The sequence below is a fragment of the Homarus americanus genome, unplaced genomic scaffold, assembly GCF_018991925.1.
Source record: "Homarus americanus isolate GMGI-L3 unplaced genomic scaffold, GMGI_Hamer_2.0 scaffold34360, whole genome shotgun sequence".
NCBI classification, from domain to species: Eukaryota; Metazoa; Arthropoda; class Malacostraca; order Decapoda; family Nephropidae; genus Homarus; species Homarus americanus.
Window position 1 is genome coordinate 9,041,568 of NW_024739403.1, and position 27,730 is coordinate 9,069,297.

At 44.3% G+C, this 27,730-nt stretch overlaps 1 protein-coding gene across 2 annotated transcripts in view; it reads left to right on the forward strand.

Moving 5' to 3' along the window:
- The window catches only part of LOC121874599 (RAD52 motif-containing protein 1-like), a 224,560-nt gene that overhangs the window by 148,458 nt on the left and 48,372 nt on the right, over positions 1 to 27,730 (forward strand). For both annotated transcript variants that reach the window (XM_042378821.1, XM_042378822.1), the window contains one exon: positions 16,416 to 16,585. In XM_042378821.1, the coding sequence (XP_042234755.1) occupies positions 16,416 to 16,585 (170 nt within the window). The remainder of the gene's footprint in view (positions 1 to 16,415; positions 16,586 to 27,730) is intronic.

The following is a 27,730-nucleotide window of genomic DNA, read 5'->3' on the forward strand; positions in this document are numbered from 1 at the left end:
AAATTACATTAACGAGGTGTTCGTTAAACTAGGGGTCACTGTGTGTGTATATATATATATATATATATATATATATATATATATATATATATATATATATTTATATATATATATATATATATATATATATATATATATATTTGAATCCTCCGTTAATCAACCTGATCCGCTCCAGAAGGTCGCTCGTTAACCTAAAAGTTCGTTAACCGAAACCATTGTTTCAATGGGTTTTGGGTAATTCCAGCTCACCAAAATTTCCTAAATTCAACAAAAATGGTAGAAAAGTTCACTTACTTTGAGGTGTGTATGTAGAAGGCCCTGGATGATGATGATGATGATGGGTAGAATGGTGGTGGAGGAAGAAGAGAAGGCATTGGGGTGGAAGAGAAGTCACCCCATGGCGCCTATTTCACCCATAAAATTTTAGCTCCTTGGTGTAATTCAAGATTATTTTAAATCAACACTGCACTGCATTATATATTGTCAATATGTAAAATATATTTCAAAATGACCAGTAATTTGCTTGGAAACACAGAAAAAGCGTTTAGTTGAAGAGAGTCTCGAGCAAGATGTTACCTCCAGTGAAAACAGAGAGACTAACTCCTGTTTGCTGTGTTAAGAGGCTGGATGCCGAGCATTAAACTAGTCACTTTACCTTCAATTATGTTCAATAATTGTTAAAATGGCTAAAAATTGAATATTAAACTTTTAAAATTATTGAATAGTATAAACTTCTTGATATTTACTAAAATAGTAAGGAATTTAAGCCCTAGAACCGATTAATGTATTGGCGACTGATACTAAAGCTGGTTGCCGGTCAGTGCAAGCGAAAACATGTTGAGGTGGTTCTAAGAACTCGTTAACCGAATTTTTTTCGTTAACCGAATTGAAGATCCTTATGGAAGGCAGTTCGTTAATCGAAATTACGTAACCGAGGTGTTAGTTAAACGAGGGTCACTGTATATATATATATATATATATATATATATATATATATATACAGTCAACCCTTCACTTTACGCGTCCCACATTCCACGTTAGGCGTGCCCTGCCAGAACCCAGGATGCTCACATTCAGAGGTGTACCTTTACACGTGAAGTATAATTTTTTAATTTAGCTCATAAAATTCATACAAATTATCCGCCAGAATATAATTTACATTTGCTGAATTCTTACTGGAATTCTTACAATTTGATGATCATTTTTGAATATAAACATCATAGATTTGCATTGAACACTACAAATTTTTTAGATATAATGTTTGCTCTTGATAATATATTTATCTTTTTTTTATTGCAGAAATATATGATATTTATATTCAAAATATTCTAGTCTTACAAGGAATCATGTCAATTATATTATCCTAACATAGTCTGATTTATTATTTAATTACTAAAAGGTAAACAGTCTGGTATTCCCACACATTTATCTAGTAGGGACGTTGGTGGGGAGGAGGGAGGACCGGCGACCGACATCTGTTACCGATGTGAAGAATTTTGTTTTTATTAACTGAAGATTTTTATTTTTAGCTCTTCAGAAATTCGCCTAGAAATTACCCGGCCAGAATATAATTTACATTTGCTGGAATTCTTACAATTTGGTAGATCTATTTTGAATAAACATCATATATTTTGCATTAGACTATAGATTTTTAGATAAAATCTTTAATCTGAGTGAGTATTATTTATCTTTATTGCAAAATATATATTTATATTCAAAATATTCTGGTCTTACAAAAGTCCAGCAATATGGTCTTATCAATATCTAGCTTTTAATCTGAGGGTATTATTTATTACAAAATGTTAAAAATCTAAATTTTCATAACATCTTGAAGGGAGGATTGGTGGGGGTGGGGAGGTTAGGCCCAGCCGCGCGGTTGGAAAATTAGAGCAGGTGGGGTACTTTGATTGACAGATAATTAATAGGTAGAAGAATATTTTTTTTTATTAACTGAAGATATTTGTTTTAGCTCATAAGAAATTCATACAGATACCGGCCAGAATATAATTTACATTACTGGAATTCTTACAATTTGTTGATCATTTGAATATAAACATCATATATTTTGCATTAGACATAAAATTTTAGATAAATGTTTAATCTGAGTAAGTATGTTATCTTTTGTGAAAAATATATGACATTTATATTCAAAATATTCCCTAATCTTACAAGGGAATGTAATATCAATTATATTATCTAACTGGTTTGAGAATTATTATTTATTTAACATACCTGGTTTCCCCCAGGAATTTCTCAGAGGGAAGAGCCACGCCGGTGTAGTGTGAGAAGGAGGGTCATGTCCATTACTTGGAATGGACATTAATTGTGTGACTATATTTCTCTAAAGTATTAATTGTGTGCATGTACCATCATAAAATTAAGATGCTATTTTTACTACAACATAGTTATGTGTCGTCAAAAAGTGGAGTTTGGGGGTCGGCCCGGACTCTATTTCAATTAATCCCATATGTTATGTTATTCACTTTACTGCGGGACCCTCGGGTTACATTAACCGCGTAAAGTGAGGGTTAACTGTATATATATATATATATATATATATATATATATATATATATATATATATATATATATATATATATATATATATATATATATATATATATATATATATATATATATATATATATACACACACACACACACACACACACACACACACACACACACAGTATTACCCCGCCTAACGCGGTTTCACTTAGCGCGTTTTACCGTATACGCGGTGCCTCGCCAGAGCTGAACTTTCACTTAACGCGGATTTTTTCCATGTATACGCGGTGAGTGTCCGGTTCGAGAGCTATTTTTAGATTCGCCCCACCCGCCACCCTGCCTGACTGCCTGTTTTAGCTCATAAAATTCATACAAATTACCCAGCCAGAATATAATTTACATGTCTGGAATTCTTACAATATGATGATCATTTTGAATATAAACATCATAGATTTTGCATTAGACATACAAATTTTAGATATAAAGTTTACTCGGAGTAAATATGTTATTTTTTGTGCAAAATATATGACATTTGTATTCAAAATATTCCTGGGCTTACAAGGAATCCAGCAATGTCAATTATATTATCCTAACTTTAGTTTGAGGTATTATTTATTACTAAAAAGGTAAATATTCTGGTTTTCCCACACATCTGGTGGGACGGTTGGTGGGGGGGTGGGGAGGGACCGACCAACCATCTGTTACAGTGTGAAGAATATTTTTTTTTTTTTTATTAACTGAAGATATTTGTTTTAGCTCATAAAATTCATACAAATTACCCAGTCAGAATATAATTTTCATTGCTGGAATTCTTATAATTTGATGATCATTTTGAATATAAACATCATAGATTTTGCATTAGACATACAAATTTTAGATATAATGTTTACTCTGAGTAAATATGTTATCTTTTGTGCAAAATATATGACATTTGTATTCAAAATATTCCTGGTCTTACAAGGAATCCAGCCATGTCATTTATATTATCCTAACTTTAGTTTGAGGTATTATTTATTACAAAAAAGTTAAATATTCTGGTTTTCCCACACATCTCCTTGGGACGGTTGGTGGGGGGGACCGACCGACCATCTGTTACCCTGTGAAGAATATTTTTTTTTTTTTAATTGAAGATATTTGTTAAGGTCATAAAATTCATACAAATTACCCGGTCAGTATATAATTTACATTGCTGGAATTCTTATTATTTGATGATCATTTTGAATATAAACATCATAGATTTTGCATTAGACATACAAATTTTCCATAAAATGTTTACTCTGAGTATATATGTTCTCTTTTGTGCAAAATATATGACATTTATATTTAAAATATTCCTGGTCTTACAAGGAATCCAGCAATGTCAATTATATTATCCTAACTTTAATCTGAGGTATTATTTAATACAAAATGTTAAAATTTAGTTTTTTCACCCAACATCTCTTGAATGGAGGATTGGTGGGGGGTGGGGGGGAGGGTTGGTACTGACCACGCTGTTGGAAGAGGGAGGGAGGCGAGGTGGGGTACTTTGATTGACAGATAGTGTCGTGAAGAATATTTTTTTTTTTATTAACTGAAGATATTTGTTTTAGCTCATAAAATTCATACAAATTACCCGGCCAGAATATAATTTACATCGCTGGAATTCTTACAATTTGGTGATCATTTTGAATATAAACATCATATATTTTGCATGAGACATACAAATTTTAGATAAAATGTTTACTCTGAGTAAATATGTTATCTTTTGTGCAAAATATATGACATTTATATTCAAAATATTCCTGGTCTTACAAGGAATCCAGCAATGTCAATTGTATTATCCTAACTTTAGTTTGAGGTATTATTTATTAAAATTTAGTGGTTTTCCCCCAAAAATTTCTCAGAGGGGGAAGAGCCAGCAGTGTAGTGTGAGAAGAGGGGGAGGGAGTTGAGTCCATTATTTGAATGGACATTAACTTGGCGACTGTATTTCTCTATTTCTCTTAAGTATTAATTGTGTGCATGTACCATCATAAAATTAAGATGTTATTTTTACTACAACATAGTTATGTGTCTTCAAAAAGTGGAGTTTGGGGGTCGGGCCGGTTTCTATTGGAATTAATCCCATATGTTCTGTTGTTCACTTAACGCGGTTTTCACTTAACACGGTACCCTCTGGGTTTGATTGACCGCGTTAAGTGGGGTACAACTGTATATATATATATATATATATATATATATATATATATATATATATATATATATATATATATATATATATATATATATATATATATATATATATATATATAGATATATATATATATATATATATATATATATATATATATATATATATATATATATATATATATATATATATATATATATATATATATATATATATATATATATATATATATATATATATATATATATATATATAATCATCCAGTTTGGCGACTTTCTGTTTGGTGAATTCGAAGTTGGTGGTCAAAGTTCATAGTACCCAGCCCTCCATTTTGGCGACCAAACCTTCACCATTGGCGAGAGTTTAAATTTAAATGTAATCACAACTAATAATTGTAGAATAATAAATGCAGGATAAATCTCGCTTAATGCTACTGGTGAGTTTTTACCGAGCGCAAAGCACCAGTCAGCTGTTCAGGCAACCATTTTGACCGCGTTAATCCACATCACCGCTGTTTGTTTGAGTGACTGGCCTTTGTGTACTTTTTTTTTATTCACTCTCGCTTGGCGCGGTGTTCTCGTGCGGATTAATGGCCTCAAAAGTACCTGGGGGTATTGGAGCGGTTGATAATGGTGGTGAAAGACCGTCTGAGCGCCGAGCGACTCAAATGATGGGGTAAAAACAAAGACGAAAAATTCTGATGAATATCGAGTTGGGAAGAAAATGGAAAAGTACTCATTTGAGGATAAGAGAAAGATTGTGGATATAATTGAGCGTGCCAAAGAACTTTTATTTTGAAGGCTTAGATCTAGTGGTGGCAGTGATGGGGGAGGGGAGAGACTGGAGACTTGGGTGGGGGGGTGATTGATGTTAGCCTTCCTTCCCCAGCCTCAGGTACCAGCTTAGTGTGCATTAAGCACCTCAACTTATAATTTTAAGGTTGGTTTTCTATGTTTATGTTGTTTAACTAATTATTCATTCTCTTTCAGCAATAAAATATAGGTTATATGTGGATAAAATAGGAAAAAATTGAGACTTTGGCTTCCCACTAGGTACCAACTAGGCTTTTTCCCATTGGTTTAAGCCCTCTGGTTTCTCAATTCTGGGTTTGGCGAGGGTTTTTCGGCACCAATTTGTCGCCAAACTGGAGGGTTTACTGTATATCTGTATGTGTGTGTGGGAGGGGCGGTTGCACAGTCTTTCCGGCGTTGGTATTTGTCTGCCTCGGTTTGCAGTAGGGCTAACTCGAAGGATTGACACCTTCTCGTGTGGTGATCCTCCAAGCGTTACGATGTGGAGTAATAGACTCCCAGGTGAGGGGGGTCGATTTAGCACCTTTGCAGGTTTATCTTATGACTATCCTTATACCTTTTCAATTGCCCGCTGGCATTACGATTACTATTCATTAGGTGACTGTAAAGTAGCTGCTTTGGCAGTCTACTGCCATCCATGCAGGTAACATGGCCAGTCCAACGAACTTGTTCATGGATAATGGTAGCCTCGATGCTCCTACAGTTGGTGTCAGCAAGAATACTGGCATTTGTTCTCGTCTTCCCAACAAACTCGGAGGATGGGACATAGACTACGTTGGTGAAAGTTTTGAAGTGCCTTGAGGTGCTGCCTGTATGTGACCCATGTCTCATTGCCATATAGCAGAGTGGGGAGGACCACTGCTCGATATACGTGCAACTTTGTCAATAATTTCAGCTCCCTACAGCTGAAGACATGGTTTCGGAGCCTGCCAAAGGCTTGAGATGCCCTTCTGATCCGATGCTGAATCTCTTCATCAATGTCTGCAGTAGTGGACAGGTAGGAGCTGAGATACCGAAAGTGGGTAACATTAGAGAGGGTAGTAACGTTAAGCTGGATGGATTGTGGAGGTGAGTCTGAACCAGGGTCAAGTTGAAAGAGATTCTGCATCTTACGTACATTCACCTCAAGGCCACAGTGTGCATACGCATCTGCGTAGGTGTTCAGGATCTCCTGTAGATCGTGTTCAGTGTGAGCAACAAGGGTGAGGTCATCTGCAAACTGAAGTTCAGTAATGGAAGCTGCCGACACCTTAGTTCTTGCCTGGAGTCATCTTGTGTTTAAAAAAAACGCTTCAGCCAGTACTCGATGTCCATCCCGCTGGCTAAATTGACACTGGCACGAGTAAAGAAGGCAGCCAAGAAAATGGAAACAAAAGTTGGTGCCAGTACACACCCTTGTTTAACCCCTGTTTTGATGGGTAAGAACTCAGTCTGGCTGCTGTTGAGCAGGACACTGCCATTCATACCATCGTGGAGTTACTTCACAATGGCAATGAATTTTGGTGGGCAGTCAAAACGGCTGAGGGACCACCAGAGGGCTTCCCTGTTGACCGAGTCGAAGGCTTTGGTTAGGTCGATGAAATCCATGTACAGGTCACAACGCTGTTCTCTGCACATTTCCTGTATCTGGCGGGCAGCAAAGATCATGTAAGTGGTGCCACGTAATGGTCTAAAACCACATTGAGATTCTGGGAGGAAGTTTTCCGCCTGAGGAAGAAGTCTGTTTTGGAGGACTCGGGCGATAATCTTGCCAGCTACGGACAGCAACGAGATCCCACGGTAGTTGCCACAGTCTGACCGGTTTCCCTTATTCTTATAAATATTGACAATGGAGGCATCTTAAAGAGCTTGGGGATTTCTTTCTTTTCCCATATATTCTGCAGGAGAGAGTAGAGACAGGTGGTAAGCAGAGGTCCTCCTGCTTTATGCACCTCGGCTGGGATTCCATCAGGCCCTGAGGCTTTGTTATTTTTCATCTGTTTGATGGCAGTAGCTACCTCATCCAGGGATGGAGGATAGCTGAGGTGGGTCAGCTCTGGATGCTGAGGGACCTGCTGGGTAGTCAGGACATCCACATTGGTGTTTTGGTTGAGCAATGAATGATAGTGCTCTTTCCAGCTCTGAAGGAGGCCTTCTTCATCTTTACTTATGAAGTTACCATCAGATGAGCGGAGGGGGTCTGCGCCAAGAGTGATTGGCCCGTAAAAATTTTTAATGGAATTGAAAAATTCAAGCATTTTATGCTGATCAGCAATTTTTTTTGTATTTCACATGCTTTATTTTTAAGCCAGTCATTCTTTAGATTGTGAAGTTCCTGCTGGGCAGCCACTTTCTTCTTGCAGAAGGTATCAGCTTTGGTCAGAGGCTGAGGGTTGTTTTGCCAGTCAGTAAATGCAGCACATTTACCATCGATGAGTACTTTGATTGCCGGGGATTCGCATTGTTTGCTGTTTGGCTGTTTATAACCCCATGTTCGAGCTGCTCTCTGAAAACATATGCTACCTCTGGATCCTCCAGACGCTTAGTATTAAAACCTCTTCTGAGGCTTGCTTCCTTCTCCGTTTTGGGGTGACGTGAAATGAGAGCTTGGCTCTGACAAATCAATGATCAGTGTCACAGTGGTCTGAGCCTCACATAGCATGGATGATGGCGATCTTAGCGATCTCTTTTTCTGGCAAAGATGTAGTCAATGAGATGCCAGTGTTTGGATCGTGGGTGTTACCACGAACCCCTGAACTTGTAGACCTGCTGAAACAAGGTATTGGTGATAGCGAGAGTGTGTGCAGCACACTTGCTGAGGAGGAGTAGGCCGTTGGGATTACACTTTCCTAGTCCATTTCTCTCTATGTTTCCCTGCCAAATGTTAGAATCTCTGCCAACTCTGGCATTGAAGTTGCCAAGGAGCACAACCTGTCGAGGTCGACGTAAAAGTCCTCCTTGATGTCATCCTCTGCATCCAGTGTTGGGGCGTATGCACTGATGAAAAAGGCATGAATTTACTGATTCAGAGGAACTCGAAGCGTCATGAGGCGCTTTTTGATCCCAATAGGCATTTCAGTTATCCTGTGTAGGATGAGTTGCCGGATGGCAAAGCCAAGTCCATAAATGCGGTTTTTCTCCCCAGCAGGCTTAATTTCCAGAAGAAGGTATAGCCAGACCCCCGTTCTGTGAGTTGGCCCTCATCTGGGAGCCGGGACTCACTAATGGCTGCTATGTCGATGTTATACCTAGCCAGCTCTTTTGCCACAAGGGCAGTTCTTCTTTCGGACGCTCATTTGTGCCAGTATCCAATAGGGTCCTGACATTCCATGCTGCGTCCATAAGAGGTTGTATAGTTTGGTTTTGTTTGGATCTGTGATTTTGATTGTGTTTTCGATTGCATTAGGATGACTTTACTGAGAGTGGTTGCCCAGTCAGGTTGTCTTTTTTAGGCTGGCTATGTTTAGGGCACCTTTTCTAGCCCCCTCCCCATGTGGGGTGAGCAGAGTGACTCCTCGAAAGGGCTGCTCAGTCACACAGACAGGACTGGATTGTACTGCTGCTTAGATCCCAGTGCATAAACAATCATCTTAACTGTGCCACCTATGTGCAGAGTTGAAACTAAAGATTCCCAGCAGTCATCTCTGCCTGTCCCCGTCGCCACTCCTCTGTCGCCATAGGACTTTTTGAGGTATAGGGGTTTTGTTGATGATGAGAGGTCTGATGAGCTGGATGATAGCTGCACTTGAGTTGATTTATGTGGTGAAGCAGCAGCGCAAGCTGCAACCACACATCTTGGCTCTCCATTTTCCTGATCCAGTGGTGCAAGTGTTGCAACGACTGGGGAGAAGGAGAGTTGCAATGGAGCCCAGTTCGTTGGGTTTCACTTTAGTAGCCTGTCCATTAGGCATTGCCTTCGTCCGCCAGTGTAGTCATTGGGCTTCCAAAGTAGTCAGCTCTTCTGCTTATACCTCCATTGGGGTCTTGTTGGAGCTCTGCAAGCATCTCTGCTTGATGTGGGGCTCCAACGCAGATTTTTCGTTGAGGGTTTACTCCCGTAACCTTATACCTACCAAGGTAAATCCATAAGCATCGGGGCATAGGTTGGTAGGCGGCCAGGACGTGTCCACATGTTAGAGGGTCTATAGTTACCGTGTGTTGCCAAGAGGAGGCACAGCAGGAGTCTTGATGGTGAGGAGGCTGTATACTGGCAGGGGAAGACTTATGCAAGTTGCTTCCCTGTACGCCACGAGGGCTAGCCAGCGGCATGAGCTGAAAGCGAGGGGGAGCAAGCAGTGCTTGCACCTTAATACATGTACTCACATAATGCTACCACACATTTCACCACCCTGTATGCATCTCTCTCTCTCTCTCTCTCTCTCTCTCTCTCTCTCCAGTAACATCGATTTAAAGCTGTTTAATTTAAGATTATTGATTAAATCGACACCCACAATTAAGGACAATGTTTTAATTTAAAGCGAATCTTTCCTGTTTTGCTTGAATCAATCTGGTCCATCATATTTTAAAATTTGCACCTAATGTTTCTCTGGGCATGCTACACTGTCTTAAGGGCAAAGCTGTACTGTACTTGTACTAAATGATTGCTAAAATTTTTGTCTAGTGCAAACTATAGCATGATTATATTCTTCAAATTAATCACTATCTTATAAGAATTCCATCAATGTAAATTATATTCTCCCCGGTCACTTCTGTGACATTTTATAAACAAAAATCTAAAACTCACTCTAAAGGACATAAATAAATAAATAAATAAATAAATAAATAAATAAATAAATAAATAAATAAATAAATACAGGGCTGCCTCACTTATCGCAAAGGTTACGGGCATGAAACTCGTTGCAAATATCAAAATTGCGAATAGCGGAGCAATTTCTCCCATAAGAAATAATGTAAATAGGGGAAATACGGGCATCACGGTGGTCACGACCGTCAGATTTTAACACTTGTTTTACTCAATACATTAGATCATAAAATAGATAAAGAAACAAGGGCATAATATCATATAAACATCAATAACAAACACTTTGAGTTTATTAGGCACATATGTTTACAAGTGCAGTATACAGGGGTACTTTACATGTTTGAGTGTGTGAGTGTTTGAATGTTTATGTGCGTAGGTGTATGTGGTAAGTTTTAAATGTAGACTTAATTTACCTCTGATGTGCTGCATTGCTTGCTTGCTGAAGTTGGCATTAGGGAAGAGGGTGAAAATTTACTGGGGTAAGAGGAGGCTGGGGTCGTCAGCCACCACACTCTCCTCACTGCCAGGGTCGTCAGCCACCTCACTCTCCTCACTGCCAGGGTCATCAGCCACCTAACTCTCCTCACTGCCAGGGTCGTCAGCCACCTCACTCTCATCATCACTGCCAGGGTCGTCAGTCACCTCACTCTCATTATCTCTGTCAATTTGCACTGAAAGCTGTTGTTCTCCACTGGTTGAAGGCTGTGGTTCACTCGTTGAAGGCTGTGGTTTTACACTGGTCTTGAACAGCTGCCTAAAAGCGGTGTTCTGTTCGGATGTACGTTGGGTGGTTGGTGCACTGGGGGTTGAAGGTTTGGCCATGATAAATGCATCGAGTCATTTGTTGTGCATTCTTCCTCTTCTCCTCAAACACCTCGTAGTATGCTCGTATGTCTTTCTTGACATTGCAGATGATAGAGCAACTTCACTCAACATTAGGGTCCATTTCTAATGCCATATCCATCGCCATCTCAAATGAAGAAATCAGCTTCCTTAGGTTCCGTACAGTGAGGAGTTGTGTTGGAGATTCATCTGCATCTTCTACCGTTGCAATTGTCATTTCTTCCTGCTGAAGCCTCTCCAGTTCTATCAGGTCTTCATTGGTAAGTCCATTGTGAGAGTCGAGGAGGTCTTCTACGTCAGCGTCATCCACTTCATCGAATCCAGCCTTCTTTGCAAGTCACAATAGTCTTCCTTATTACAGGCACTGAAGGGAAACCAACAGAGTTGTGCACACACTTGGGCCACAGCTTAGCCACACACTGTTCATTTTATGTTGTGTTATTGCCTCCCATGAATCACTGATGTTTTTTATCGCTTTCCTGATGTTGTAGTGTTTTTTCCAAAACTCCCGGATTGTAGGTTTCCCTTCTCCATCGGTCCCCTCAATCAGCTGCTCCATGATACGCTGAGTGTAGAGCGCCTTGAATGTAGAGATGACACCCTGGTCCATGGGTTGCAGCAAAGCTGTGGTGTTGGGAAGCAAAAACACAACTTTAATATTCTTACACCAGTCAACCATAGCTGGAGGATGACCTGGTGCGTTGTCGATCACCATCAGAGCTTTATCATCAAAATTATTTTCCTTATTATAGCGACTAATGCGACCGGAACATGTAGTCGTGCATCACAGACCCTGTCAACCATGCCTTACGGTTTGAACGCCAGACGACGGGAAGTTGTCCCCTCACAACCCCCCTCAGAACATGGGGTGTTTCAGACCGGCACACAAGGAGAGGCTTTAACTTCAGGCCACCCTCAGCATTTCCACCAATCAATAGAGTGAGGCAGTCCTTGTCAACTATGAATCCCGGTGCTGTCTTTTTCTCCTTAGATATGTAGGTTCATGAATGCATTTTCTTCCAGAAGAGTCTGGTCTCGTCCAAGTTGAAGATTTGCTTAGGACTGTACCCACCCTCCTTAATTATGGTTGTGAGAAACGGTGGGAACTTCTCTGCTGCTTCATGGTCGGCGCTAGCTGATTCTCCTTGTATTTTTAGGTTGTGGATTGATATACGTTTCCTAAATCTATCAAACCATCCACGGCTGACACTGAACTCAGGTACGTTGAGTTTATGTTTAGTTATATCTTTCCACAGCGATCTCGCCTTCTGTTGAATCATGCGTTTTGATAAAGGTGTTTTAAGGCGCTGGGTCTGGTCGTCAATCCACTTGCTCAACATCCGCTCCATACTCGCCATCTCAGCATCACGGAACCTCGTCACCTTCGTTGCCATCAGTAGTGTTGCAAACCCGGCCATCTCCTTGATGTTATCGGCACCTTTAACTATAGAATGTACCTTAGAAGGAGCCTAGCCGTGCATGCGCCCAATCACTGACGTTCCTTCTCCGTGTTCATGTCTTTTTACGATATCCAATTTCACGTCCAACGTAACTGCCACACATGATCTCTTAGCAACACTGCTGGGAGTTTTAGTAGCTTGTCGCTTATGCATTGCGAGATCACACAAAACACAACTGCGAGATCACACAAAACACACGCCAGCACGTGTGAGACTGAGGCGAGCGGGAGCGTATAGTGGAGGAATACGTACACATGCTGTCCTACGCTACAGCTGAGGCGTGAGAATAAACAGGGCAACCATTGCGAACAGTGGAAATGGGTAACAATAAATTGATTGAGGATAAACGGGGTTACGAATACCGAAGCTATGAATAACGGGGTTTGCCTGTACTTCTCTAGAATCCTTGCAAGACAGCGAATAATTTGAATATAAACGTCATATATTTTGCACAAGAGATAAAAAAATTTGCCATTTGTAATAAGTTTCCTAAAGAAATAATATTTGTATGTCTACTGCAAATTATAACACGTTTATATTCAATTTAATCACTATCTTATAAGAATTCCAGCAATGTAAATTATATTCTCTCTAGTCACTTCTGTGACATTTTATAAACCAAAAAAACAAAAACTCAATCTAAAGAACATAAATAAACAAATAAATACTTCACTTGACCTTCGGCCCCAACTGTCAAATGTGTCACTGTCACCTCACCCCCCCCCATTCCCATTCCCAGCCAGGGTTGGATGTTTATAGGCTTACAGTTTTTATCTTATATAATATTACTAAAGTTAGGAGAATATAATTTGCGTTGCTAGAATCCTTGCAAGACAGCGAATAATTTGAATATAAACGTCATATACAGTATTACCCCGCTTTACACGGTTTCACTTTCCGCGATTTCTCATTTACGCGGTACCTTGCCAGAACCGGACTTTCACTTTCCGCGGTGCATCTACTCATATACGTGTGAAGTATAATTTTTTTTTATTTTTTTTATTTAGCTCATAAAATTCATACAAATTACCCGGCCAGAATATAATTTACATTGCTGTAATTCTTACAATATGATGATCATTTTGAATATAAACATCATGGATTTTGCATTAGACATACAAATTTTAGATCTAATGTAATAATTTGGTTTACACAAAGCAAATATTTTATCTTTTGTGCAAAATATATGAAGTTTACATTCAAAATATTCCCTGACCTGCAAGGAATCCAGAAATGTCAATTATATTATCCTAACTTTAGTCTGAGGTATTATTTATTACTAAAAGTTAAAATCTAGTTCTTTCACCCAACATTTCTCTGGTAGGGAGGGAAGGTGGGGGGTGGGGGGGAGGGTTGGGACCGACCGACCATCTGGCGCGGTTGGAAGAGGGGGGAGGCAAGTTGGGGTACTTTGATTGACAGATAGTGTCGTGAAGAATATTTTTTTTTTTTTATTAACTGAAGATATTTGTTTTAGCTCATAAAATTCATACAAATTACTGGACCAGAATATAATTTACATTGCTGGAATTCTTACAATATGATGATCATTTTGAATATAAACATCATGGCTTTTGCATTAGACATACAAATTTTAGATCTAATGTAATAATTTGGTTTACACAAAGCAAGTATTTTATCTTTGGTGCAAAATATATGAAGTTTACATTCAAAATATTCCCTGACCTGCAAGGAATCCAGAAATGTCAATTATATTATCCTAACTTTAGTCTGAGGTATTATTTATTACTAAATCTAGTGTTTCACCCAATCATTTCTCTGAGAGGTAGGGGCCAGTGAGTTGGGAAGAGGGGGAGGGGGGGGATTTGAGTTCATTATTTGAATGGACATTAACCTGGCGACTGTATTTCTCTTAAATATTAATTGTGTGAGCATACCATCATAAAATTTAGATGTTATTTTTACTACAACATAGGTATTGTGTCGGAAAAAGTGGAGTTTGGGGGTCGGGCCAGTCTCTATTGGAATTAATCCCATATGTTTTATTTTTCACTTTCCGCGGTACCCTGTGGGTTCAATTGACCGTAAATCGGGGTACTACTGTATTTTGAACAAGAGATAAAAATTTTAGCCCTTTGTAATAAAATTAATTAGAACATGTCAGCTCAGTGACATTTTATAAGATAAAAACTTAAACTTACTCTTAAGGACAGATAAATATGCACTAGATCTTGGCATCAACTGTCAAACATATCACCTCACTCCCTCCCCCCCCCCCATATGCTGCTCGCTATGAGTGTTTGTTTTAACATAATACTAAGAAAAATTTTTTTTGTTTATTCTAGGAGATGGGCTGAGGTGCATCTGGGTAGACTGTCAGTGCTTTTAGTATTTTGCTTCTCTCAATTACCAAACTAAATTATTCCATTGAAACAACACTTCGATTTAGTGCGAATTCGGTTTAAAGCGACCCCGCTTGGAACGTATCTTGTGTTATATTGACGTTCTACTGTAATACTTTGCTGTTACTCGGAATCGATTATGTTGATCATCCAGTTATGATACAATGATATGAGTCATTAAGGATGTCACCTTCGTTGGTAAGTTTTAAGGTGTCTAAAGAGGCCGTTATCTGACCAGCAAGGTCATTCACTGATGTTGCACATGTGGATGGTTACATCTAGTGAGGGAGGGGCGGCAGCAGCGTTTTTCCGGTGTTGGTATTTGTCTGCCTCAGTTTGCAGTTGGGGTAATTCAAAAGTATTGACACCTTCTAGTGTGGTGCTCTTGCAAGTGTTACGGTGTGGAGTAATCATCTCCCAGGTGAGGGGGTTGATCTGACACTTTTTCAGGTTTGTCTTAAGACTATCTTTATGCCTTTTCAGATGCCCACCAGCATTATGTTTACTATTCGTTAGGTGTCTGTAAATTAGCTGCTTTGGCAGTCTACTGTCGTCCATGCGGTTAACATGGCCAGTCCAGTGTAGTTGTTCATGGATAATGGTAGCTTCGATGCTCCTACAGTCGGTGTCAGCAAAAATATTGGCATTTGTTCTCTTGTCTTCCCATCGACCTTGGTGGTTGGAGCGTTGACTCGGTTGGTGAAAGGTTTTGAGTGCCTTGAGGTGCCTCCTGTATGTGACCCATGTCTCCGAGTCCACTGACAAATATTTGTTTTGAGTACACCTATCGGAGACTGTAACTCCAGTTACTAGGTAAACAAACAGATACAGTCCCGTAAATGCTTTTGAGTATGCAGCCCCAGCTATATTCTACAATACAGCCTTAAAATATAGTATACTCTTCTTCTCTTTGGCAATATATGTTGTGTAAGGCAATTTCTTCATATATGAGACACTCCCATCCACATTCAACATCTGCTCTGGCAGTTAACCCCCTCATCTATGATGTTTCTTTCTCTGAAATTTTGTAAGTCAAACGTTTGTAAGTACAGGAGCACCTTATTAGTAGTAGTACACCTTTTCACATATCCGTTGAGACATTGTTACGTAACTATTTGACAAATTTCATAACCGAATGAAAGAACACATATCGAATGACAATCTAAAATAACTGTTCGTTCATGCTTACGGAAGTGATTGATATAAGTTATGAAGTTGACAGACGTGAGCAATAAACCGACAGTCTACATATAGTTTGAGAATGTAACAATTGGAGAATGACATGCCACCAACAGTTATTTTAGATTGTCATTCGATATGTGTTCTGTCATTCGGTTATGAAATTTGTCAAATAGTTATCTAACAATGTCTCAACAGATATGTGAAAAGGTGTATTGTTGTTGTTAATATTATAATTACAGTATTATTATTAGTGTTATTGTTATAATTATTATTAATATTATTATTAGTGTTATTCTTATAATTATTATTAGTACTCTATTATTGTTATCTTTTTAGCTGGAAAGAGAAAAAGAAGTTGAAAGACCTGATGTTATACGGTATGTTTGCATGGTATCCGTTAATTTGCCAAGGGAGGATCTGTGCAGTGAAGGAGTAGGGATAGGAGAGGTACCCTTAAATGAAGCATCCCCAATATCAAGGGGATATACCTTCTGCTGTGGCCGCAGGTAAACCCTCATTATTTTTTATTCCAGTTTAAAGTGTTCAAAATTCAGTTTCTAACGACAATACTGTAATTATTTTGTTTTATTCTTTAGTCTCACTTTTTAGTATGGCTATAGAGCATGCCCTTAAAATTCGTGGGGATAGGTTCTCAAAATGGCTGTGAATAGCCAAATCCGCAAATAACATTTCCTGACCAGAGTGTGGGGGGTACATTTTTAATCATGTGTAAAGAAATGTATATTCCTCTATGTATTTGCCCTTGGACAATTATTTCTTTTTATCTGGAGAGAGAGAGAGAGAGAGAGAGAGAGAGAGAGAGAGAGAGAGAGAGAGAGAGAGAGAGAGAGAGAGAGAGAGAGAGAGAGAGAGAGAGAGAGAGAGAGAGAGAGAGAGAGAGAGAGAGAGAGAGAGAGAGAGAGAGAGAGAGAGAGAGAGAGAGAGAGAGAGAGAGAGAGAGAGAGAGAGAGAGAGAGAGAGAGAGAGAGAGAGAGAGAGAGAGAGAGAGAGAGAGAGAGAGAGAGAGAGAGAGAGAGAGAGAGAGAGAGAGAGAGAGAGAGAGAGAGAGAGAGAGAGAGAGAGAGAGAGAGAGAGAGAGAGAGAGAGAGAGAGAGAGAGAGAGAGAGAGAGAGAGAGAGAGAGAGAGAGAGAGAGAGAGAGAGAGAGAGAGAGAGAGAGAGAGAGAGAGAGAGAGAGAGAGAGAGAGAGAGAGAGAGAGAGAGAGAGAGAGAGAGAGAGAGAGAGAGAGAGAGAGAGAGAGAGAGAGAGAGAGAGAGAGAGAGAGAGAGAGAGAGAGAGAGAGAGAGAGAGAGAGAGAGAGAGAGAGAGAGAGAGAGAGAGAGAGAGAGAGAGAGAGAGAGAGAGAGAGAGAGAGAGAGAGAGAGAGAGAGAGAGAGAGAGAGAGAGAGAGAGAGAGAGAGAGAGAGAGAGAGAGAGAGAGAGAGAGAGAGAGAGAGAGAGAGAGAGAGAGAGAGAGAGAGAGAGAGAGAGAGAGAGAGAGAGAGAGAGAGAGAGAGAGAGAGAGAGAGAGAGAGAGAGAGAGAGAGAGAGAGAGAGAGAGAGAGATTTTTTTTTTGGTTTTTAGAGAGGATTTTGCCATTACATCGCATTCTCAATCTTACACTACCCGACATACTCGCCACATTCGCATTCAAAAAAAAAAAAATAAATAAATTACGTATTTTCGAGTCCCGACCTTAGTGATCGCGCTGTGTACTGGCAAATTTTTTGGGGGTTATTCCCTTTTGTGAAATGGAGTACCATCGATATGTTTTCCCATGTGTTGAGGTGGGAGCTTGTCTGTGGCAGTGCCCGGTTGCCAATCACCATCTGACGCTGTAAGAGTCAAGTCTGCAAAGAACGTGGTCTATTATTCAAACCCCTCACTTAGCGCAGTGAGTAGGATGCCGGGGCCCGACACGTCATAACAGCCCTGACGATAAAGCCAACATGGCCCCTTCACTTCCACGATTCTCAACGCCCTAAAGGGGATGCCAGGGCATCTCTACACCGCTGGGGAACACCAGGCGCACCCAGCAGCAGACCATGAGTGCATTGATGGCTCGGATGGCGTCTCTAGCTACTGGTGGCCACGGTCATGCCCCTACGTCGGTCATTAAGCCCTCAGCAGCGGTCGCTCCAGAGAAGTGTGAGGCAGAAATGCCAGCAGTGGCGTTTAGGATGTGGAGGCGGTCCATGGAGTCGTGGGTGCTGTTGAACGGGTGGTCACAACTGGTGGCCATGCTCCACATTCGCCTGAACTACATCCCTGCACTCTAAAGGGTGATTGACTCGACATATCCCAGCGGTCAGTGGGAGCAACTCTCGCCCAAGGAAGCCCTGGACGCCATCAGTGGAATAGTTCTTCATTCGTCAAAACAAGCTGTGAAATGGAACGAGTTTTTCAACAGCAAACAAGGTGAAGAGGAGCCCATGAAAAGGTATTTTCAACGCTTCTTCGCAGAGGCAGTGGAGTGTAAATTTGAATGTCCCACCTGTGATAACGACCTCTCTCAGTACATCCTAGTACGTAAAGTTATGGCGGGCCTGAGTAACCCAGTGTTGAAAAGGGAAATTTTCCAGTAGTACTCGGGTTATAATAGTGTTGAAGAATTAATAAACAAGTGTATGTTATTTGAGGCAGCAGTGAGAGATGCTGGTGTATTGTGTCATATGTCTGGCCAGGCAGTGGTGGGAACAGCCACGGAGTCAGCGGCGGTTGGTGATGACGTCACCGGTGAGTCCGAGGTAGCTGCAGCCCGACCTGGACACCCCAGTCGCACGCACTGTGGGAACTGCGGCATGACACATGCCTCCGGTAAAACCAACTTCCCTGCAAGTGGGACCACATGTCGCAATTGCTCTAAGGTTGGTCACTTCAAAAGGTGTTGTAGGAGTAAGTCAGTCCTAAGTGCTTCTGTGGGTGTGTCAGGTGCTGTCACATTGGCAACAGCCCAGCTATCCCGCCACCCCAGGTCACAAGTGTTCGTGACCCAGGCTGGGGGCAATTCCCCCGCCACCCCTGTGCTGGCTGTGGCTGACACGGGTGCTATGGTGTGTGTGTGTGTGGCAGGGGCATCCCTGCTCCGGGACATCGGTTTGTGTCCGGGGCAATTTCGGGCCAGTAATGACCTGAGGGACGTAGCGAACAAACAGCTCAAGTGTCTGGGGTCCGCCCTCTGCCGCCTCATTGTGGGCGAGGGGTCCACCGTCCAGGAGGTCTACTTCGTGCAGACAGCCAAAGCCCTCTACCTGTCATTGGAGGCCTGCTAGTGCTGTGGCTGCCGTGGGCAATGGAGAGGAGCGGCACACTGCCGACGACCTACCTCCGAACCCTTTACCTGAGAGCAGTTGTGTCCCTCCTAGGCCAGTTGAGATACCCTTGCCTCCTTTGGAGGAGAATGTGGCCAGGATGGAGGCATGGCTGCTCATGCACTTTTCACCGACCGCTTTCAATACCAGCAGGTCCCCACTGCCAGTCATGACTGGTCCCCTTCACCGTATCCACCTGACACCCGGCACGCCCCCTACGCCTGTCACACACCTGCTCCTGTTCCGAAACACTGGAAAGCGGAGGTGAAGGCCCAGTTGGAGGAGGACGTCAGGAGAGGCATCATCCAGCTAGTGCCTGCTGGTGAGGCTACAGAGTGGTGCACCAAGATGGTTGTGGTGGCCAAGAAAAACGGTCAGCCCAGGCACACTGTAGACTTCCAAGGCCTCAATGCAAGCTGTCTAAGGGAGACTCACCACACACCTGCACCATTCGACATGGTGTCCGGGGTGCCAGTGCACTCGTTCAAAACCGTCGCCGATGCCTTCTGTGGCCGTTTTCGATACTGCAGGACGCCCATGGGACATTGTTCATCGTCAGATGCCTACACCAAGAGGTTTGACTACGCTATTCAGGATGTGCTTCGCAAGTACAAGTGCGTGGATGACACTCTCCTCTATGATTCCAGTGTGAAGGGGGCGTTCTGGCACACCTACGATTTTCTGGAGACCTGCGCTCGCACAGGTATCACACTGAAACCAGAAAAGTTCTTGTTCTGCAGGAGAGAAGCCGAGTTTGTGGGTTTCCTCCTGGGGTGGGACCTCTTCCAGCCCACTGCCCAACGTCTGTCAGCCATCAAGGACTTCCCCATGCCCCATCAGCCATCAGTCACTGACATCAGGTCCTGGCATGGCCTGGTTAACCAGTTGGCTCCCTTCCTTGCCACTGCACCTGTGATGGAGCCCTTCCGTGAGCTCCTCAAGAAGCCAGTGGGTGTATTGGGACGACCAACTGCGGCTCAAGTTTCGCCAGGCCCGGGACACCATCTGTCAGTTGGCCAGGGATGGCTTGGTGTACTACAACAAATCCAGGCCTACGGCATCTGTCACGGATTGGAGCAGGGAGGGCATCGGCTTCGTCGTCCTGCAACAATGCTGTGCCTGTGCCTCTCCAGAGACGCCCTTCTGCTGCAGGGGAGGGTGGCGGTTGGCTCTGTGCGGTAGCCGACATCTGAGCACGGCCGAGGCCGGCTACTTTGCAGTAGAAGGGAGGCCCTGGCTGTGGTACGGTGCCTGCGCAAGGCCAGGCTGTTCCTCCTTGGCTGCCCGAACCTCATTCTGGTGACGGACCACCGCGCCTTAGTTGGCTTGCTAGGGGACAGAGCCCTCATGGATGTGGCGAATCCGCGCCTGTTCAGGCTCAAGGAGAAGACCCTGCAGTACCGGTTCACGGTCAAGTACTTGCCAGGGAAGCGGAACTGTGCAGCTGACACCCTATCCCGCTTCCCCTCCCTCAAGGCGGTGCCCGACGCAGAGGACATGGACCAAGAGGAGGACCTGTGCGCTGGAGTGTGTGCAGTCCCAATCGCAGCACTGGATCAGGATGGGTGCATCACTATGGACGAAGACACAGTGTGCAAAGCGGCTGCGGACGACCCAGTATACCAGATTCTAGTGTCGAGGGTGCTGTCGGGTGACTGGCACCCCCACAAGCCACAATTTTTTTTTTTTTTTTTACGGAATTAGCCCACCAGGGCACAGGTCAAAGAACCCACAACGGAGCCTGGGGGGGCGAGAAAAAAAACCAGAAAGAAATTGTAAATATAGAAAAAAAAGGTTATACTGTATTAATCTACACCACGAAGATGCCGGAAAACCAGCTTTTTAAAGTGAGACAGATTGTAAGAGCATGGAAATACAGAAGAAGGTAGAGCATTCCACAGTTTGGTTGTGTGAGGAAAGAAGGAGGTACTATAACGGGTTATTCTCGTGTGACCGACATTCACAGAGAAACGGTGGGCACCGCGGGCAAGACGTGTGTTACGAACCCACGGCCTTGCCAGCGGTACACAGGATGCGAAATCCACCGAACAATGACCGTTAAAGTACATGTAAAAGAGAGAGAGTGAAGCAACATTGCGGCGAAGAGAAAGGGAAGAGAGATTGTCGACTAAAGGAGGAGAGTTAATAAGACGAAATGCCTTTAATTCCACCCTATCTAATAGTTGGACAGAAGAAGAGCCACCCCAGATATGAGAGCAGTACTCCAAGTTAGGACAAATGAATCCCTTATATACTTGGAGCAACTGCTCAGGAGTGAAGTAGCTGCGGCATCTGTACAGCATTCCCAACTTTCGGGAGGCAGCTTTAGTTATACTAAGGATGTGTGATTTCCAGGACATATTGGGGGAAATGGTGAGGCCTAACATATTTATTTCAGAATTTGGCAGGATGATAGCATCCTGAAATGTAATTGGTGGGAGATCGTCTAATTTACAAAGTGTAATTGGTAAATACAGCTAGACCCCGACTTACGACTGCTTTGACTTACGACCGCAGCAGTTGTGACCATTTTTTTTTTTTTTTCAATTTTTTTTTTTTTTTTCAAATGGTGCACGCATTTTCTATACCGAAACGTTTCCAGTTAATGTAGTCTCCATGTATAATTAGAAAATTATGGGGGCCCCATGTGCATTCAGCTGACTACATTAAAGGTAAGTGCTCAGTCACACTGTATCCATTCATCCATTCCTCATTATTTATTACTTTCACTGTACTGTATCCATTCCTCATTATTTATTACTTTTACTGTACTGTATTTCATTGTAGATTTTTTTTTATCTATGTCGGACTTATGACCATTCGGACTTACGACCTGGATTTGGGTCCCTAACCCCGTCGTAAGTCGGGGTCTAGCTGTATTGAGTTTTATTATTATTGAACTTAACCAAGTTTGTACCTCCCCATTCAGCGATGCTGCACAGATCCGCGTTGATAGAAGTAATGATATCAGTTCTAGAAACAGATCTAGTTTGAGAGTTAGGAGGAAGGGGAAAATGTGAGGAAGAGTGAAGAGTAGAATCATCAGCGTAAGAATAGATAGAATTAGTTGTAGTGTGAAGTAAATCATTGATAAAAAGAAGGAAGAGAGTTGGTGAAAGAACAGAACCCTGTGGGACGCCACTACTGGTAGAGAAAGAGCGAGAAATCGATCCCTCGACAACAACTGCCATGGATCGGTTCTCAAGGAAGCTAGAGATGAGAAAACAAAGTGGGGGAGACAAACCAAAAGAGGGAAGTTTAGAAAGCAAAGACTTGTGCCATACCCTGTCAAATGCTTTGGAGATGTCGAGAGCAACGACAAAAGTTTCCCCATAATCCCTAAGAGAGGATGACCAAAGATGGGTACAATAGGAGAGCAGATCACCAGAAGATCTCGCCTGGCGAAAGCCATACTGGTGATCCGACAAAAGAGAAAGGCGTTCAAGGTGACAGAGAAAATGGGAGTTCAAGATAGTTTCGAAAATCTTAGAGAGGGATGAAGTTAGGGCAATGGGGCGATAGTTAGAGGGATTAGAATGGTCACCCTTCTTCGGGATGGGCTGAACCAAGTTTGGGTTTTGAGGCAAAGGCAAAATAGGCGAACAAGCACAGAGGCCAGGGCTTCAGCACACTCCCTCAGAACACGAGGGGGTATTCCGTCCGGTCCATGCGCCTTACTCACATCCAACCTGGATAACACACCGGCAACCCTGCGAGAGGAGATTATAGGAGAGTGCATAGGTTCAGTAAGAGGTGCAGGGGTAGGAGGGATAGAGTGGGAATCGTCTAAGGTGGAATTAGAGGAGAATAAGGTGCCAAAGAGGTTGGCTTTGTCATGGGGAGAGTTGGCTATAGAGTTATTGGGACGGAAGAGGGGAGGAAAAGAAGGCGTGCAGAAGTTGTTACAGATGTTTTTAGTTAAGGACCAGAAGGATTTACTAGAGGAAGAATTAGTCAGGACAGCAGTCTTTCTTTTAATAAAATTCTGCTTGGCCCTACAAAGAACAGTCTTACAACGATTCCTAGAAGTAATGAAAGAGTTGTGGGTAATAGGAGGAGATAGTTTCATAGCTCGATATGCCCTATCTCTCACCCTGCAAGCAAGAGAGCAGAAGCGATCAAACCATGATTGTAATGTGAAAGTTTTGGTAGAAGATGGGATAAATGCACTCATACCGCCATGTATAACCCCAGCAATGCTGTCAGCACATACCGAGGCATCCCGAGTGGAAAAGCAACATTCATCCCAAGGAAAGTCGGTAAAGAATTCTCGCAAGGATTGCCAGCTTGCCCTCCGATAATGCCATAGTTGACGTTTAGAGGGGGGTGGGGAAGGTGGTCGTGCCCAGTTTGATTTAATAGAAATAAGGTTGTGATCAGAAGACCCTAAGGGGGCAAAAATTGAGTATGAATAGTGTGAGGGGTTAGAGGTAAAACACAGATCAAGTTGATCGTGTCGATCAGGAACGCGTGTAGGGTGTTTGATTATTTGTGGTGGTCTGTCTGCGCCCGTACTTCTCGGTGAGGGACAGGTTGGCTGTGGTCAGGGGTTTGGTCACCTACACCTTTGACCAGGGCTGCGTGTGCCTTGTCATCCCCAACTCCCTCTGCCACCAGGTCGCCATTAACCTGCACGTGGGGCACCAGGGCCTCCACTCAATGCTCAGGCGGGCCCGGCAGTCTGTCTATTGGCCTGACATGGAGGGTGACCTGCAGTATCATTGGTCCTGGTTGTGGTGGGATGTAATTCGAGACAAGGTTCATCAAACTCCAGAGCACGAGCAGTAGATATATTCCATAAGTAGTACATGACTTGGCAGGATAACCAACAGATACAAAAGCAAGAGCAAGCACAAAGGACTCCTTGTCGTAACCAGGCCTGAGCCGATCTGAGAGAATTTAGCTAGCTAGGCAGGGAGAGTTGCTAGACATTACTAAGACAATAAATGAGATCTTCTAGTTACTTGACTAGCGCGGTACAGACATGGTACATCGGGACATAGTCAGTAGACATAGGCATTAGACATAAGCATAGATATCAGACATGCTATAATAATATGTAGTAATACAGACATGTGAATAAATGGTACAATGAATGGTAACAGAGTCTTGCCGTCAGGCGTGTTCACATATCTTGGTATTTACATATCTATACACCTCCCTCCCCCTTTACGCTCGTAGTGCAATCTCGAGCGGCTACGGACTCTTTTTCCATGAGTCGGGGGGAGCGGCGAGGGACAATGGGAGGATCAACTGACGACCTTCGTTCCTGGTCTGGGCAAGGGGGCACAGGGAGGAAGGTTCGTCACTAGAGGATGGCACTGGGCGGAGATGGCGTCTGTTTCGCCACCACACACGACCACTGGGGAGGCGGACTTGGTACGAACGAGACTCGCCACGGCCCATGACGACCCCGACCTTGTCCCAGCGGTGTGACGTCGGGTCCTGGATTCGTACTTGCTGGCCGACAGTCAACCTGGGAAGGGGGCGGGCGTGGGCGTCATAGTGGCTTGTCACTTGGGCCATCCGGGCAGCCTCACGGCGGTCACACTCGTCCGCCTTGATCTGCCACTCATCTAAGAAGGACTGGGGGTGGGCAGGCACACAAGTACGAAGGGGGCGGCCATACAACACCTGGGCAGGAGAGCGTCCGGCAGGGGTAGGGGTGTTACGGAGTTCCAGTAGGCCCCTGTCGAACTCCTCGCAGTCCAGGTTCCCCGTCGGTGCTGTCTTGAGGATGAGGTATTTTACGGACTTTAACGCTGCCTCGGCGTGGCCATTCGCCTGCGGGTAATGAGGGGAGGTGACGATGTGGTGGACGCCCCAGCATTCGGCGAAGCTCTTGAACTCGTGGCTATTGAACGGGGGCCCACCGTCGGTTCGGAGGCGGAGAGGCACTCCGACTTCCCGGAAGAAGCAACAGAACATCCGGATGACCCTGGAAGAGATGGTGTCCCGATCACAGGGAACCACCACGGGCCATCCAGAGAGCCTGTCGGCGACCACCAGGAAAGACTTTCCGGCCACTTGAAAGAAGTCGGCGGACACTGACTCAAAGGGCTGCTTCGGGAGGTCATTGCACAGGTACGGCTCTTGTTGCTGGCTGGGCTGTAGTTGCTGGCAAGGCTCACAGGCCTCCACCGTGCTCTTAATATCGGCGTCAATACCAGGCCAGAAGACGGTCTGGTGGGTTCTGCGCCTGGTGGCTTCAACACCGCGGTGGCTGTCATGGAGGCGGGACAAGGTGCGCCGGCGGAGGGCAGCGGGAACGATGATCCTGGGGCCGTACAACACCAGCTCTCTGTCCGCATAGAGGCTATCCCTTAGCTTCAAGAAGGGGAGTGTGGAGACATGAATGTCGTAGCGGTTGGTGGGGAATCCAGCGGAGATGTAGTCGAGGAGTTGGACGTATGCCGGGTCTTGAGTGGCGGCGATGCGAAGCTCCTGGAGAGTCCTATCGTCTTCGATGGAGGGCGTCGTCGTCGTCTTGTCAGCATGAGAAGTGGCTGTGTGTGTCACTAAACACCGAACGTGAGCCGCGGCCGTGGTACAGTCGACTTCATCTTCAGGTGTGGGGCGACTAACAGGGGCTCGGGAGAGGGCGTCTGGTATGCACAGAAGCTTACCGGCGCGCCACACAGCCGTAAAGACGTAGGGGGGCGGTCTTCTCTTTAAGACGTTGGAGGCGAGGATTTTCGATGGCGTCCAACGTGTAGTGATTGAGGATGGGTATGAGCGGGCGATGGTCCGTCATGAGAGTGAAATGCCCAAGGCCGAACAGGTAAAGGCGGCACTTGGCCATAGCCCAGGCGACTGCCAGCATCTCTAGTTCGATGGTGGCGTATCTGGCCTCCGTGTCGGTCAAAAACCTGGAGCCACACTGAACTAAGCGCAGTCTACCCTGACCGTGATCTAAAAGGAGGGCATATCCGAGGCCGTATAGACGGGAGGCGTCGGTCTGGAGGACCACTGGTAAGGACGGGTCGAAGGGTGCCAAAACTGGTGGTGACAGCAACGCCTTCTTGACATTCCTGAACGCTAGGTCGTGGTCAGGAGTCCAGAGGAAAGAGCGCTTGGGGCTCATGAGGGGGCATAGAGGTTGGGCTGATGTGGCGATTTTAGGGGAGAAGTCCGCCAGCTGATTTACCAGACCCATAAACGAGCGAAGGTCGGTCAGGTTCGCTGGAGGAGGGAAGTCCCTGATGGCCTTGACCTTCTCCTCATCAGCTGAGATCCCCTCTGGCGAGATGTTGTAGCCGCAGTAGTTAACTTGGGGGGCGGCGACCACAAATTTATCTTTGTTCAGGGTGATACCATGGGCACGACATCTTGTGAGCATCAGATGAACTCGGTTCAAGTGGGCCGGGAGATCATCGTCGAAGAGCAGGATGTCATCTACGACCTTCACGCAGTTGGTGACACCCTGCAGAGCCATATCCCCACGGAGGCAGTACGCATCCCCCGTTGCTGCGAAGCCCATGGGTCCGCGGCAGTGTTGGAAGCGGCCGTGGGGCGTGATGAATGTAGTGAGGTGGCGATCTTCTTCCGCCAGGTCGACTTGCCAGTACCCATGTAGTGCATCCGCCGTGGTAAAGAACTTTGCAGACGGGGTGACGCTGCGGACTGCTTGAATGGGCGTAGGCGATGGATGGGCGGGACGGGAGACCTGCGAGTTGAGATGGGTGAGGTCCACTGTGATGCGAACACCTACAGGCTTGGGTGCCAAGACCATAGGGTGGCACCACTCGGAGGGCTCCTCACCGGCGTGTCTGATGATCCCCTGCTGCACCAGAGAATCGAGCTCCGCCTTCACCTTGTCCCGTAGGGCAAAGGGGATAGGTCTGGGTGTGTGGGTGGCAAAAGGCGTCGCGCCAAGCTTGAGGTGGATTCTCATCGGGGGGCCTGTCATCTTCTTGAGCGGCGTCTTCTGGAGGTCGGACTTGGAGACAAGGACGTCGCTGAACTGACGAAGAAAAAACTCCCGGGCAGCAGCAGGTGTGGTCATGGCTGAAACAGGTATCTCTGCACACCTGTTGAGGTGTGTCACGGCGAGGATGGGCTTTGGGAACTCGGATGAGACGATGGCCAAGTCCTGACAATGGCCACATGACAAGAGAGGGGTTTGGACGCCCTCATGGACGTGGACTGTGGCAAGGCAAGACCTGGGACCGAGCTGTAATGTTGCCTTGAAGCAACCCAAAGCTGGAGACATCGGGGACCCGTCCGCTGTGAGCACGTCGTTCATGGCTGTGGGTGACAGGATACTCCTGGGAATGTTGAGGGCGTCCAGGTGTGTTGGTCCAATTACCGTGATGTCCGCGCCCTTGTCAGGTATCATC